Genomic DNA, 16,089 nt, shown 5'->3' with positions numbered 1-16,089 from the left:
AGCAATATATTACTACTGAATGAGCTGCAAAATTTTTGAGCGTTTTGTGGATTCCAATCAAGAGCAGACTAGTAGTAGCATGTGCTTTGGTAGCAAAAGAAAAAGGTATCTTGCTATTCATAACATAGTGTAGTTATCGATTAGTAGCTGTCGAAGTAATCAAGTAGTATTACTTTAAAAAAGAATGTAAATAATATATCTATTATACCATAATAGTATATACAGAAATCAACAGATTGATCCGGTTTGTTAACCATAGAACAAGAAATGTAGTATTAAGTTGAAGAAAAAATATAAAGCGGGTCACTTGGGAGAAAAGGAACGTTGTAAGAGATTTAATAAAAAGAATTCTGTAAAAAAAGGGGGGCAGATGTAAGAATAACTAGTCTTTAGATCGATTTTAAGAATATTGTGCGATTACTGGCGGGATACCTCGAAAAGGCAATAAGACATGTATTAACGATACATAAAGTCTGCAACTATCGATTTTAAATACAATTATGTTTATAATTCATTTACTTGGTGTCTTTGAAAAAAATTATATTCATGAATAAAAACTCTACAATCCACTAGGAATTTCTAAAGGAGTTATAATTGTTTGAATCATTGCCATTATTAATTTAAGTACAATTTAATATCAATAATTGCGGTGTTTCGATTTCAAAATTTAACCGTTAGATAACGTCTTTAACGAATGTTAAATGTTTGATTCTGTTTTTTATGGCTTCTTGCCTTTTGAACTAAGATTGTACTTCGGAGTGCAAAGTGCAGGTTCCTTGCAGTATTCTGTATAGAAAAATTGAAGACTGACATTAAAACTTTACATTACTTAAGTTCCTATGTAATACTTTACGCGGATTAAACTTCATTAGGATTACTTGTATTAAGGTAGGAAGATTTCTTAACTTGGCGCCCACAGCATCCGTAAACGTTTCTTTTTTGTTTACTCTGGCTTTTAGTTGCCAATGATTTATGAAATGTATTATTCTTACTAAGTTTATTTACTTAAACTTCTTTTTTATGTATATTTTAGTGCAAATTTAGTACTTTAAAAATCCTGTATTTGAATATTTAAAAAAAAAAATGAACAAAGTGCACTACAATATTTAAATATTTTCTTTTGTACTCCCTTTAGTTTTTGATGTAAAATTTTCGGGTGTCGTATGTAAGTATGTTACATAGGATACGAAGTCAAGTCTATTATAATGTTTAAAGGACGAAGTTCCAACGCTAACATGTTTTAAAATTTGATTATTATAAAAATCAGGACACAGGATTAATATGCTGTGCTTAAATTTTAAAAAACAAAATAATTTCTAGGCCTTAATTAGATTTTAAATATCGTGATATAAACAGAGTTCCCTATTTTAACTACAATCAATCACGCAGCACGCGAAATCATAAGAATACTTAAACCCATAAGAGAGCGCAAAAAAAAAGTTTGATAAAAACGGAATTAGTTATTCATTTTAAGAGCTGAAAGTATGAAAGTAGAAACAGTAAGAATAGTATTGCATTTGCCATACTGCCTCTCAGACTTAAATGATTCCCTTTATGAAAACTTCAATAGAGTGAAACTAGTAATTTTTTATGCATTGGAGTGCCCTTATTATATATATCGGAAATATATTTAAATAAGTACATGATGATACTGTAACAGTGATTATATATAGCTGAGTGTACTTACGATATTTTTCAAAGAAGAGGCTTCAGTGTTCAAAGCCCAAGCATTGTGGTATAAAATATATTGTATTAAGGAATCTAGATATGGGCAATTGATGCGGATGAATTGGCTCGGTTGGATTTTAACACACCTTTTGTGGGTCCGGAATGAAGTTCTAGATTTACAGTTACTAAGGCTTAGGGCGAAATGCTGTCTGAGGACAAGTGAAGAATTTATTTAAGCGTTTTACTAAATTGAGTACAGACCCGCTCAATCAGGCCCAAATGGCTCAAAGGGTTGTGGTGGGTCTGCTGAATGGGCATTTTTTCAGTTCGGTAAACAGTAGAGATGTAATAGTTTTGCTTTATTTTTAGGAATATTCTTTACAAATTTAAGGAGGACTGAATAATATATGTAGAATGGATTCTGTTAAAGTAGCACTTCGTATACGCCCCATGGTGAAATCTGAAATTGATAATGGCTGCCAAAGTTGTATAGAGAGAATTCCCAATGAACCTCAAGTTGGAATTGGAAAAGCAAACCAAATGTATACATTTAATTACGTATTTGATGAATACGAAGGACAGAGTAAAGTGTATAACACAGCTGTGAAAAATTTAATTGAAAATTTATTTAAAGGTAAGCTTTTTTTAAGAAAAAGAAGTAATTAAATAAAATTTTGGATGAAAATATTGTTCTTTTTTTGCTCCTAACTCAAGGTTACAATGTGACAATATTGGCTTATGGTCAGACCGGATCAGGAAAAACTTATACTATGGGAACTAATTATTCTGGTACTGGAGAGATGGGGGTTATTCCTAGAGCGGTGTATGACATTTTTGAAATTATAAAAACTAGTGTTCAAAACACTTTTAAAGTGACCGTTTCTTTTGTCGAAGTATGTTCTCTAATAATTATTATTTAGTTTTTCCAGTGTGGTAGATAGATTTAAATTGTGTTATTTATTTTTCAGCTTTATAATGAGAGCCTTTATGATCTGTTAACAAATAAACCTAGGGAACAGAGCATTGTAGATATGAGAGAGCATAATAACGCTCTAGTTATACCTGGTCTTACGGAATTGGATGTTACCACTCCAGAGGAAACTTTAAATAAGCTGAAGGAGGTATTTCTACTTATTCTTGACTGGTTTTATTTTATGTACAAGCTTAGGTCTCTTCCACTAAAAGCTAGTTCGAGTTCTAGTATGCAGGCTTACCCCAATAGTAAAGAGAACAAAGGTGCTTTCACGTTTACTACAAGGAACACTGATGTCCGAATTCAAGCGAATTATGCACAAGATAAAAATTTTCTGGAATGGGCTTTGCTGCTTAGTCATCAGTAAAACTTTGTTTTTATCGTTTATATCTCTTATTACACAAAATCAATATGTTAAGATTACGAAAAATTGATCACTGCCGTTGAAAATAGGTGTTTAGAATATGAGGTATAACCTACAGCTAAAGATTCAACAATTATTATTGGTCAAATAAATGTAATGTATTTGACTATTTGTTGATAGATGCATTCAAAATAAACGCCTTGGAGCGCATAGATGCAATCTAAATTCTGTGGGGTCCATCTCTCTAGATGATGCTTTCTTCCATTTCTTCTTATATGGTTGTTATATGTTGCTCTGACAGGGTACTCTCGAAAAAATGAAGTTATTTTTTAAACTGTCACTCTGCTTAGTATTTTACTACTTATTGCCAGTTCATTAAATTGATTTATCTCTTGTATGAATAAAAAGTCTAAGCTAGCGTAAATGTTCCTGTCATGCTTAAATTTTTTTAGGGATCTGTAGGAAGAGTGGTAGGTGCCACGGCAATGAATGCTCAGTCATCCAGATCTCATGCAATATTTACTATAAATATAAGGATTACACCGAAGGAAAAACCGTAAGGAAGCTTAAGTGTTCTGAACATTCAATATAAAAACTTGATGAGTAAATAGTTTAATTCAGTGTTAATTATAGTTTAATATTTATTTTTTCTTAGGACTGAAACTATCATGTCCAAATTTCACTTAGTCGACCTAGCGGGATCAGAGCGATCGAAAAAAACAGGAGCTACTGGAGATAGATTTCGTGAAGGAGTAAATATCAATAAAGGCCTTTTAGTGTTGGGAAATGTAATATCTCAGCTTGGAGAAGGGAATAATAGTTTCATAAACTACAGGGATAGCAAGCTTACAAGGCTGCTTCAAGGTTATTGCATTAGTTTCATTTATTATTGTGCTTATATTATATATTTATAACCTGGGAATTTAACGTCATTTAAGTTTTATTTTAGATTCTCTTGGAGGTAATTCATTTACATTGATGATAGCTTGTGTAAGTCCTGCAGATTACAATCAAGAAGAATCGATAAGCACACTTCGTTATGCCGACAGGGCAAAGAAGATAAAAAATAAACCAGTCATTAATCAAGATCCTCATGTTGCTGAAATTTCGCGTTTGCGAAAAGAGGTATTAAAAATAATAATAAACTTCAAGAACTGCTGGATCAATAAACAAATTTTTTACAGCCTTGTCGGTTTTGAGCAAACGGATTCAGACAAATAATTGCTAATGAGCTCTGATCTCAAATATTATCTAAAGAGAGGAGATTCTGAGATAAATCCGATTCTAAAATATCTGTTCTCCGTAGATTGTACATTAGTAGGCAGACTAAAACCAAATATGAACTACTTCTGCAGACCCGGTGTACATTGTGTGATTGTGGAAGTATCAGTGCTGAGAGATTTTTAGGTAATCAGGCTGGGATGTCGACCCCCCCCAATGGCCTGCTTACTTAAGTTTTATTGTGAAAATATGGTTATAGTAGGAATAAAAGAAACAAGAGCGAATGAGCCAAACAGCACACAATCACTGGAACGCTTAAAACTGTTGTTCTAACTTCTCCCGATTAAACAATGTTTTAATTTTGCTCAGCCCAATGTTCAGCAGAAGGTGTCCTAACCATATAAGAGAAACCTCTTGTTTGCTCAATGCTGTAGGCGATTAAATGTCCAATTTCTAGGAAAGGGGTTAGTTTCAGTGGTTTGTTTACTGGACGCAAGTGTTAGGTTCAAGTCCAGCTCACTACTCTTAGATTTTTTCTTTTTAGAAGCTGAGATCAACAAAGAAATCTGTCTGGAAGACAGTGTAACACACATGTTTCCAGCGATGCAAAGTAATCTCCAATCATTAAAGATCTTGAAAGTTGGCCGCGTTAAATATTGATAATACAACATGGATATGTAGTGCTGTGCTTAATAATTTCTTATTTTTTTATGAAGTGGCAATATTTGAGGTCATCGGCACCAGGAGCTTTTTTCAGTGCACTGCCGGCCTACGGTCAGTGTCTTTCGTTACAGACAACATTGTCCACCACCAGATAGGAGCAGTAAGAAGCGCATAAAAAGAAAACAATCTTAGGGCCAGTAGCTGGATTCGAATCCGGGATCCCCGCACTGGAATCCAGTATACGCTAACCTCTTGGTAATCCCTTCCGTAGCACAAAATAATTATCACTGATCTATTTCAGAATGAAGAATTGAGATTGAAAATGATTGAAGGCGGTGATTTTACATTCCAATGCCCACCAAATCATAAAGAATTGGAGCAAACAGTGATAACGAAAGAGATACGAATCAAAGAGTTGGAGATGAATTTAGTGGAAGCTTTGTCAGAAAATTCTAGAAACCACGAAAGGCAAATGATTGTAATTAATTTATTTGTTTCTTTGCATTTATATCCCTTTCATTTTAAAGTCATTACGATTTCACATTATAGAGAATATTCAAATTTTTGATGACTGTTCATTAATCCAAGGAGAAGAAAGATAATTGCTAATTATAATCACAATATTATTATTTTGCATTAATGTCAAGCTTTCGTCCCAAGGACTGGAAAACCTGTCCTCTAAACAGTCAGGTCCAAAGGCAGCATCTTTAAAAGAAACACCTGTAATGCAAAATACACAACTATTGTTCATAAGTAAAAGCACTAAACATGACGTATTCCTTGGGTCGAATGGCATTAATTCAATACAAATAAATTATGACTGAAATTGGCGATAATCTATCTTCCCCTCTATTTTTTTAATGTAATTTAAATTACTAATTACATGAACAATACTATTAAAATTAGTTTTGTTTTATATATATATAATTATCATTAGGAAGATAAAGCGCGTGGTGCAGTGAAAGACAAATTATCACATCTGTTGGAATTATGTGAGAAAAATGAGGATTCTGAAGTATTGAATGAAATCAAAACTGTGGCTTTTGAAGTAAAGGTAATATTTAGTTGAGGATTGGAATTCAAATTCTTATTATTTTTGCAATAACCAGTAAAGATCATTTATAATATCCATGTACACCATGAATATCCAGGCAGAACATATTAGAAGTGAACAAGAATTATTAGCACTTCAAAAACAATATGAAATATTGCCTAAATCGGGAGATAAAGATGAAATTGGTGAAGAAGATGATGGTACGGAAGACGAGATGCCTTCACCTATTAAAAAAGAACATCTTGCTTCACAGGCACAACTAAATGATCAAATTTTGGTTAGCATATTTAAAATAATGAATTTTAAAACAGGCTATCTGTTTTAATTCACTTTTTATATTATTTTGCTTCTTTTTTTTTTAATTACTAGAAACTTACCAAATCATTAGCTGCTAAAGAAGACCTAATGTCCAGGATGTGCGAAAGTTCAGATCATCTGAATAATATGAAAAACACTTCACAAGAAAACCTAGAAGATTTAAAACGACAAATAGCAGAACTACAAAAAGAAAAAGAAGATCTAGTAAATCAGCTTAAGCAAACAAGTTCTGATAAAACCAACTCATCTAAGTAAGTAATATTACTAATGCTTAAAACGCTCTTACATTTTTTTATTAGCACTAAAGGATGTGAATTTAAAGAAGTTTAGAGAACAACCCCCCTTTGAATTGTTATGCAGGACAATACAAAGATTTTAACCTCAGATAATGCTGGTTTTCTTTTAGTCTTCTGGTTCTGATTTCATCCACCCTCAGAGATCAGGTTTGTGTTGAGAATTTGATCCCATTAAGCTTCTGCATCATGCTATTTGGCTGTCAAAGTGCAATATCTCTGCACACAGTAAGTTTGTTTAAGGTATATTCGGATTTGCAGGTCAATCGCGGAATAGCTGTTGTTCATCATCAAAATCCTTTTATGAACCATACTTATTTAACTTAGACCGAAACTCTTTAGCAATTAACTCCATACCTTATTGTAAAAAATGTCATAACAGGACGAATGTAGAACCTGTACTCTGATAAGAATCTGATTTGTCTAGTAATAGTCCTTCTATAGATCTAGGTAGGTTCTTCTGAACCTATAAAAAATTTATGCTTTCTAGCATAAAGTTTAGTATCAATTTACCTAGAGCTGCTTACTGTTTACACCATCCGAAGTGCTAATCTAATCTGATTAATTACAAAAAGAGATCAAGATACTGTCCATAAACGATAAAAAATAAATCCAGCAAATATATCGTGCAGCTGTCTGCTGGTTATGATATGAATTTAGTAAAATAAATTAATAATAAATTAATTCAGTTCAAATTTTAGGGTTGCAGAACAAAGAAGAAAACGTTTGCAGGAGTTGGAGCAAAAAGTGGCTGCATTAACGAAAAAAATTGTTGAGCAGGAACGAATTATAAAATTAAAAGAGAGTTCAGATGTTAAGATTATGAATTTGAAAAGTGAAATTTTGGTAATTAGTAAAATAAAATCACTTACAAAAAAAATTACTCTATTAATGAAAAAGAAAATGCTATTTTCAAGTTGAACTGGAAAGCAAATGAAAGTAGTGCTTTTAATATTAGTATATTTCTTTACTTATAACTATTTTTCTTTACAGTCAATGAAGCAAATGAAAGTTCGTCTCGTACAGCAGATGAAAGCAGAAAACGAAAAGTTTAGAGAATGGAAAGTGCAAAAAGATAAAGAACTCCACAAGCTAAGGAATCAGAATGTGAAAAATCAAAATCAATTGAAGAAAATGGAGCGGGTTCATTCTTTACAACAGAACGTTTTAAGGAGAAAACTTGAAGCTGCAGCTGCAACCAATAAGAGGATAATGGTAAGACAAGTTAAATTACACTCTCGTCACTCTAAAATTATTATGTAGCTGCACAAGTAGTAGTATACGTACATCTATTTGGATCCACACAAATTACAGTTTTGCCATTACGTACTCCTAAAAAAATGAAAAGTTTTGACATTGAAATTAATAATAATTGTCTTCTATTAATATTCATAAAATACAAACAAAAAATTATATTCTTTTTCGTTTTTTCAGACCTACCTCACTCGGTTTGTCCGTGGCTGTCTAAAGGAGTTGCCTTTTTCAATTATTTTTACTTATTTATCCATTAAAATGCTATCTATTTATCTATTTGTTAATAAAGCTGTTTTACCTACTATAATTCACCCAATATTTTTAATTTTTTTTTTTGTAGATAGATACAAGTCAAACGTTAAATTCTTATATTATCTGAACCATTAATTATTAGTTAATCTGAACCATTCTTACCCGTAAAAATATTCTCGTCTTACGATTTGCTGCAGAGAACATTTACTTAATTTCTTTTGCAAAAAAAAAAAAAAATTAGGTGAAGTTCACCTTTAGCTTTCAGTATCTAGTTAATTACCGTTCCCTCTGGAGCGCTACATAAGTAATTAGAATTTAAATTAAGCTGTTTGTTCCAAACATGATATTGATTATTTAATGACATCTTAACTTTTCTGTTAAATTTCTTTTTATATTTTATTTTAAACATCTTTAATTTTATCTACTTTAATTAAATATCACTTTTTTTCTCACTTCTTTTTTTACTGAAGGCCGTGCTGGAACGACAGAAAAATGGTCGCTCAAAAAAGGTGAAGAAAACTGTCATGGAACAGATAAAAGATAGGGTTCATGAAGAACTTGAATTGATCGAGTCTTACTATCAGGCAGAAAAATCTTTGGATCATCTGATTCAAGATAGAGCTGTTCTCACCAAGGAGCTGGTTAACGTCAAGGTTTTTTTTTTCTTCTTAATTTTTCAACAAACCATCGGGTTGTTAAGCAAACATAATTAAATTATTTATTAAATCTACAGGAAGAACTAAAAGATGCGACTTTATCAAATAAGATCAAGAACAATCTATCAATTGATGGAAAGAAACTCGAACATGAATTAGCACTTAGGAGCGCAGAAATATCAGATCTACAACAAAAACTTTCTGATATTGAAGGTTGATTGAAAATATTTTAAAAATTTCAAAAATACTTATATTTGGAATTATTTCAAACCTATTGTGTTTTTTATGTTTACTTTTACTTACTAGATGAGCTTAAGAAAAATAACTGGGAAATGTTGGAGACTCATGCTGATGCTAAACAGGCGTTAATCTACGTTTTCAACGTATTAACTGAGAAAACTAAAGAAAATCTGAATAAAAGTTTCATCATCATGGAAAATGAGGTTCGTGTCTCAACATCATGTGTGCATGTGAATTACTTTAATACAGACCTTATAAGTACCTCTCCTTATATCATTTCGAGTTCTGTTAAACCTGAAAATTAGGTTTACTTCAGTTACTATTAATATCTGATAACAATTTTAAGTAGTAATCATTATTCTAAAAATCGCTGTTTGACTAATGCTCCATAATACGTCTCTAACAGAACCCATTGCAATAAGTTTCATGCTCTCCTTTCCACACATCCAAACTGTCGACTGAAACACGATTTACTACTGAGTAAACCACTACTACTGAAAACTACACCACATGGTGCAGTTCAATAAATTCACTTATTGGGAGTCACCGATAGGTGCTACTCCTTTCATGTCCAGTCATCCGATTTATTTGTTGCAGGAGCAATTGCGCTTGCAACTGTAAATTTCAATACAAAAAAAAAAAAAAATAACGAATCGAACATTATTTTATCCCTCGTAGCTCGCATGTTGTTACCCTCGCCGGTTTTAGTCTTTCATCTACATTCAGAGGTAGATAAATCAGTTTGGTGTAGAGATTTCGACCATACTTCGGTTACCTTCTCGCGCTACACTTGCTGGCTGAGTGAGAGAGGTTGCATAGTGGTTATGTGTTATTCAAAATGTTAATGAATCGTAAAAAAAAAAAAAGAAATTGTAAAAATAAAGTAATAAAAATTAATAAAACTTATTAATTATTTAAGGGTTTTGTTCGGTTAGAATACGCACAATGTTACGGAATTGTAAAGTTGGAGTATATTTTAGTTGGGAGGGGGGGGGCGTGAAGCAGAAAAACTCGGAATTATATTTATTTCAAATGTACTGGGAAATAATAATTATTATAATAGTTAAATGATATTGATGAATATGTGATTCTAATTATTTAAAAATTCTTAAATTAGTGAAATCTTAAAAAGAAAACTTTTTAAGCTGTCTTTGTATTGTATTTGATACGAAATGACCTTACAACTTTGAAGAGTGTATCAAAGTTGAAGTTACTTTGGTCGTTCATAATATTTTCATGTAGGGCTTTCTGTATTGTTTTGTAATGTACTGTTTGTAATGTAACCACATTTTCAATTCAACATTAGATTGATGTGAGGGATTCACGCGTCAGTTATGTTGTTGTTTCCAGGAATAGCCAGGGATATTGAAAGAATTCTACTTTGTTTTATTTTAATAAGTATTAAAAAATGTAAGTGCCTTTTATGAGAACTCTTAACTCACCTGCAAGTTTTCTAGCGCTTGCTTGAAGATCAGCTTCAATAGTTTCTCTTTATAGTGACTGTCCTTAATTTGGCGGAAAAGTCTTTAGAATATTTAGGGAGGGAGGATATTTTCTTGTATTTGAATTAGCATTTATTGACGAGATAATCAAATGTTAATGTTAGAATTTCAAGTTTAATAAGTTCTTATTTTTTTTCAGGCATTGAAAAATGAACAGAACCATGAAATTGAGATGTATAAACGAAAACTAGATGATCTAATGGAATATTACAAGTGTAAATTAGAAGACGTGGAAAAAGAGGCTGAAGACAGGGTATAATGTTCATATAATTGTTATTAGCTCATACTTTTTTTTCTTATATTCTTTCAACAAGTTATAACTCCACTTTTAAGGGAAGGGATTAGCTATGAGGTTAGCATACTGGACTCCCACGCGGAGGTCCCGGGTTCGAATCCAGCAGCTGACCCTTAGATTTTCTCTTCCTAGGAGCTTCTTACAGCTCACTGTCCGGTGATGGACAGTGTTATATGTAACGAGAGAACACTGTCCGGAGGCCGGCAGTGCACTGGAAAAAGCTCCGGGCGCTAATGACCTCAGCTGTTGATGCGCCAAAAAAAAAAAAACCACTTTTAATTTCTGTCAGTCCTAGTCAGAGGAACACTATATTGTTAAAATTCTTCTGAAAGTTTAATTTTACTGAAAGACTTCAGTATTTTTTCTGAAGTATTCATTCTTCAATTCATACTTCAGAGGGGAGCCTACCCTACTTTAGCTCTTAGGACCACTCTAATACGAAATTTTTCGAGAAAATGTTTCTATAAAAGTTATAGCACTCCAGTTGCGCAATTAGTGTACCCAAGTATACTAATCATTTAGGGTCATTTAAGAGAAAATTCTCAGTCAAATATAAATGTAATCCTTTTCCATAATGCTAAGTCCGCTATTAAGTTTAAACGCTAAGTCAGGACCCAAAAATTTTAGAAAGTTTTTTTTTAATTTTCGTTTATATTCTGTTTAGATACACAGAACTTCCAAAAAACTGCTTCCGGGGATTCATCTGATCTCGAAATGGGGACATTTCCCATAGGAATTCAAAATAAAAAATCTTCATGATCGCTATGCTAAAAAAAATTAATTATAATTAAAACATACTTAGAAAAAAGGCACTTGCCTTAGGTATGGCCAACAAGTTGATCGCGAAGCGTTGGTCGATCGTTGCAGACAGGAGACGACGCGCATTTGTTACGAAGATTACACATTGTTCTATACTTATTGTTCCCATACTGAAGATTCCTTATCATATTAATTCGTACAGTAAAATAAAATATAAATCTGTATTTTTCCTGTAGTTACTTCTCAATTAACAAATACGATCAATAAGATATTGTATAGATTTAATACTCTTTCCCCAAAGGATATTAGTATATATAGTATTAATAGTAGATTAGATTAGATTATCGGGGTGGAACCAACGCCTCACGGCACCGCAGCCACTAGAGGCTTATTGTGCTTTCCCCTTTGGATTTAATAGATGAAACCTCTCCTTCTAAAGAGGTGGAAGACTTTCCCTACTAGTTCTTTTTGCGCTACTATCTCCTTTGGTCTCAAAGATCCAAAGATTTCATAGCCCAATCGAACAGCCAGTGAGAGGCCGTTTCCACCTCAACCTGACACAATCTGCACAACGGTTCCGAGTTAATGAGCCCCCACACCTTGTACTGATGACTATGCCCTATGTGTACTGTGTAAATGTATTGGGGTGTAACAGTATTATGTTGCTCATGTTCATGTTGTTAGGCTGGGATACCCGCAGGGATGCCAAGTACCCTGAAGAAGTGGCTAATCCACTTCCCCCTACGGGGTAGTATTAATAGCAATGAAATATGTCAATAAAATTTCAAATTTGAAGAAAATCTGTTCAGAAGAACCAATTTTTACTGTATAAATATGATTTATAAATATGTTTCAAAACCAATTATATTACGTGATTTGTTGTAAAAGAAAGTTATGTAAGTGTTGCGGCAGACTTTTTTCTTGGCGTTTCCTTTAGTAAAAGTTTTGCACTATCCGTCTTTGAAATACTTAAATCTTACTTTACATACAATTATTTTTAGTTATCAAAACTTTTTTACAATAAACAAAATTTTATTTGATTTGCTAGGTGGTTGAATTACTAAAACATATAAATGCTAAGCAACTGGAACAGAATCCGGACTGTGAGTCCAATCAGATTTTTACAAATCAAATGGTAATTATTGAACAATTAAAAGAGAAGATCTGTCGTTTGGAAGAAGAAAAACTAGAATTACAAAATGCAACTTTTAATCCTAAAGTATGTTATTTTAGCTTAAACTAAACGAAAAATTTAGAAAAATCAATACTATTTTTTATTCTGGGGTGATGAATGTTGATGTAGTTTGTGAACCATGGATTTTAAGTGGGAGATCTTCAGTTCGAATCCTGTTGATAGCTATTTTTCTATATATTATAGAAAATATTAGTAGTGAATTATGTCCTGCTCCCTTACTAAAAATATTATGTTTTTGCAGGTATCGTCTTATGAAGAAGCATACTTAAGGTTTATAGACGATCAGAACAGCATTGTAAATTCTCATTTTGAGGTAAGAATGTCCACCAGATAGTAAACGACGTAAATTCTTTCCGTGTAATATTTCACACAATTGAAATGGTTTGTCTAAAAAATGATTTACTTTCCGAATGAGATGGGAAAAAAATAACTAAAAAAGTTGTGATTGATATAAAAATCCAGTTATTTTTACATGCACATACATGTATATGCGTCGTAAAATTAAACATAAATTTTCAAGTTAGACCGCACATTTCAATTTACTGGCTGTGGTAATAAATTAATTAAAATATCGAATCCATCATCAAAGCACAAATTCAACAAATGTAAACAAGTAAATCAATTCAGAATCCAATAAAATATATTTAATGTCATTAGTTCCATCATTTTTCGCGGTTTGAAGACCTTAACACTGTTCAAATTGTGCACATAGAATTAGAAATTTTTCAACCTTAAGTTTGATGTTAAGAAATTTCAATATAATTTCTTTACCATTTATTGTTTAAACTGTATTTAGATGAAAATTTTACCGTCTCTTAGTAGAATTTGTCATACTTTATATGCAGTCGTCCTTGTTTCGTTTTACATGAATGAAGCTTTTTATGTAGATGTTAAAATTCACTAAACAAAAGAAAATAACGATTTACAAACTGAGAAAACCCAATTTGATAGGGTACGTCTAGATGCTTTTATAAAACTCTATTAATTATTCAGAAATAGGTTAATAAAATGCTTGAGTTTCAATCTATATTTCTGATCTATCTCATCACTGTTTAATTTACTTTTAGGAAAATAAATTTCCTAGGAAGAGTAGGTTAACTGGAAATTTTCAACAATTGAACTTCAAAGAAGATTGTAAAGAAAATTGCATGTGCAACTTATCTTTATTAAACAAGGTAAGTAATCAATCATTGTAAGTCTTAGGATTTAACCAATAAACAAAAATTTTGGCCAGTATTAACATCCTCATCTTCAAAAGAGACAGTTTTGGTTTAGCTTATCCATATTAAATCCTTCATGTCGCAGAGGATTTGGCTTTTTGCCTTTCTTCAAACAATCTTACCATTCTACTTAATGACTGAGAAGTTGAAGTTGAAATTTGTATTGCCTTTTAATTGAGCTAGCTGAGTTTACTTTTTTTTAAGTTTACCCATCTAGACAATCACCACCATATTTTGTTTTATCGCTTTCTTATTAAACATATTACTTATTTAATCGATTAAATATATATATATTTTGTAAGACAAAGAATCTTTTTAAGTTAGTTAATAAATCTTTTTAAACCGTATTCTCTTTATAATATGGGTTTGTAAATATACATTCATAACATAATATGGAAAACTTTTTAACTATTTTAATTTTTTTTAGACATATACAAAAGAAGATTTAGATCAGATTGATATTGATTCATTAAATGAACTGGCACCCAAACGAATGAGGTATTATTAATAACTATTTTAAAAATTACTTGCAATTTTATTTTTCATAAAAATATGTACGAATTAGAAATAATTACTAAGCTCTATGCTCAGATTTCCATTTAACTTGTTTCTTTGGGAAAACTTTCGTAAAGTTTATTTTCTTCTACTGTACTACAAAATGTGTAGTTGTAATATTATTAATTATGATTTGTAAATAAACATTTCTTCGCTAAATAATTATCATTCTTGCCTAGTTACAGGTTCTGTAGAAGTAGGCCGCAATTATCGAAGTTCTTTACTCTTATCATAATCCACCAAATTCTTTCTATTAGTATTCTTAATATCTTCCACTCTTTGCATAACAAGAAAGGATCGTAACTATTTTCAATATACGACGATTCCATTGAACCTGTATAATTCAAATGGATTGTCTTTTATATGTATTATATTTTACTGAACGATTGTTTTTGTCTTCAATTTGAGGAGGTTCCGTTGCGGTACCCAGTGTTCTAAATGTAATGAAAAAAATCAATGATTGAGAAGTAAACTTATTCTAATTCCTCCGTTGCTTTCTTTAATTAATTCAGAAAACAAAGTTTAAACTGATTGTGGAAATCTCTTTTCAATCATGTCTGAATTGTTCTATCCTGCTATTTGTTACCAACAATATTTTGTTTACAGGACAGAAACCAAAGCAGAAACACGTCATATTTTGCGTCAGCTAAATAAAACTTTTAACAATCCGAACTTATCTTAAAAAGTGATTGCAAGCGATTACATATGTAATATATATACATTATTTTTAAATATTTTTTTTAATAACTGCATATATTTGTTGATTTTTCAATATATTTTTATTGCATGGTTTTTTTTAAATTCAATTTTCTTAAGTTCATTATAGGTATACCTTGCTTTACAGTGTGAACTCAACAAACTTAAAGATTTTCTACAATACAATCGGCACCTTAAGCGAGTATGAAGAGTGGCCTGATAAAAAGTTGAGAGGTGCCACCTAATAGTGGAAGATACAGCTTCCTTGTTAATTTATTTGAAACGTTTGATGAGAGGAAATTTTCGATATCACGGAGATTTACAGAGGTGGTAAGGGTGGAAAGTTTTTTGGGTTAAAACGGACAATGAGGGATAATGTGAGTTTTCTGCAGCGTTGTAGAGGGATATTTTAGAAAAGAGCAGAAATTGTAGCGCCTAACCTTCCTTATTTGTTTTATTATTTTGTACTTACAAATCTGTAGTTTTCTTTAAAACTTCGGTTTAGTAGTCTGCAAAAACGTTTTTAATGCCTGTCTCTTCAGGCTAAGCTGTTAGTTCCAGTTGATTCGCTTATCTAGGTAAAACTAAGATAGCGAACCCCCAGGGATTATGATCCCATGGTAGAAGATAGGTGGGAAGATTGCACGTCTGCGGGTGAGTTTTTACAATTGCATTTAGACTTTAGTCTTAAGACACAAGTGGTCACTTGAACCGACTTGCCAAACTCCGTCAACACATTCTGATTCAAGAATAATCAACCTACCTATCAAAAATAGACATTGTCCAAACAAGAACAATATTGCCTTTTGACGGCAACTACTCGACTAGAGAAAACTGTCTCGAAGAGCTGAGTATAATGAAAATTGAGGATCAGGAGCTAAGGAAGAATGCTGAAATTGTAACCGTAAGGG

The 16,089-nt window shown here is 31.9% G+C and overlaps 1 protein-coding gene across 3 annotated transcripts; it reads left to right on the top strand.

The window, feature by feature from the left end:
• Positions 1–676: 676 nt before the first annotated feature.
• LOC141456092 (chromosome-associated kinesin KIF4-like) lies at positions 677–16,012 on the top strand. 3 transcript variants are annotated; one of them, XM_074131739.1, is made up of 23 exons: positions 677–888; positions 2,038–2,302; positions 2,383–2,561; positions 2,637–2,789; positions 3,458–3,561; positions 3,661–3,869; positions 3,955–4,130; positions 5,191–5,367; positions 5,827–5,943; positions 6,041–6,220; positions 6,313–6,512; positions 7,256–7,400; positions 7,548–7,769; positions 8,531–8,713; positions 8,794–8,929; positions 9,023–9,159; positions 10,598–10,711; positions 12,561–12,731; positions 12,949–13,020; positions 13,775–13,882; positions 14,355–14,425; positions 15,089–15,189; positions 15,327–16,012. In XM_074131739.1, exons 2-22 carry the CDS (start codon positions 2,083–2,085, stop codon positions 15,162–15,164), a joined length of 3,150 nt encoding a protein of 1,049 aa, XP_073987840.1. In that variant the 5' UTR covers positions 677–888; positions 2,038–2,082; the 3' UTR covers positions 15,165–15,189; positions 15,327–16,012. The 3 variants fall into 3 exon arrangements, with proteins under 3 accessions (XP_073987840.1, XP_073987839.1, XP_073987842.1); XM_074131738.1 differs by lacking the exon at positions 15,327–16,012 and having other exon boundaries at positions 15,089–15,288; XM_074131741.1 differs by lacking the exons at positions 677–888; positions 15,327–16,012 and adding an exon at positions 1,009–1,165 and having other exon boundaries at positions 15,089–15,288.
• The last annotated feature ends 77 nt before the right edge of the window (positions 16,013–16,089 follow it).

Source organism: Rhodnius prolixus, unplaced genomic scaffold, assembly GCF_049639745.1.
Source record: "Rhodnius prolixus isolate KJV_2025 unplaced genomic scaffold, Rpr scaffold_4, whole genome shotgun sequence".
Taxonomy (NCBI): domain Eukaryota; kingdom Metazoa; phylum Arthropoda; class Insecta; order Hemiptera; family Reduviidae; genus Rhodnius; species Rhodnius prolixus.
This window is presented reverse-complemented; position numbering and strand designations above follow the sequence as displayed.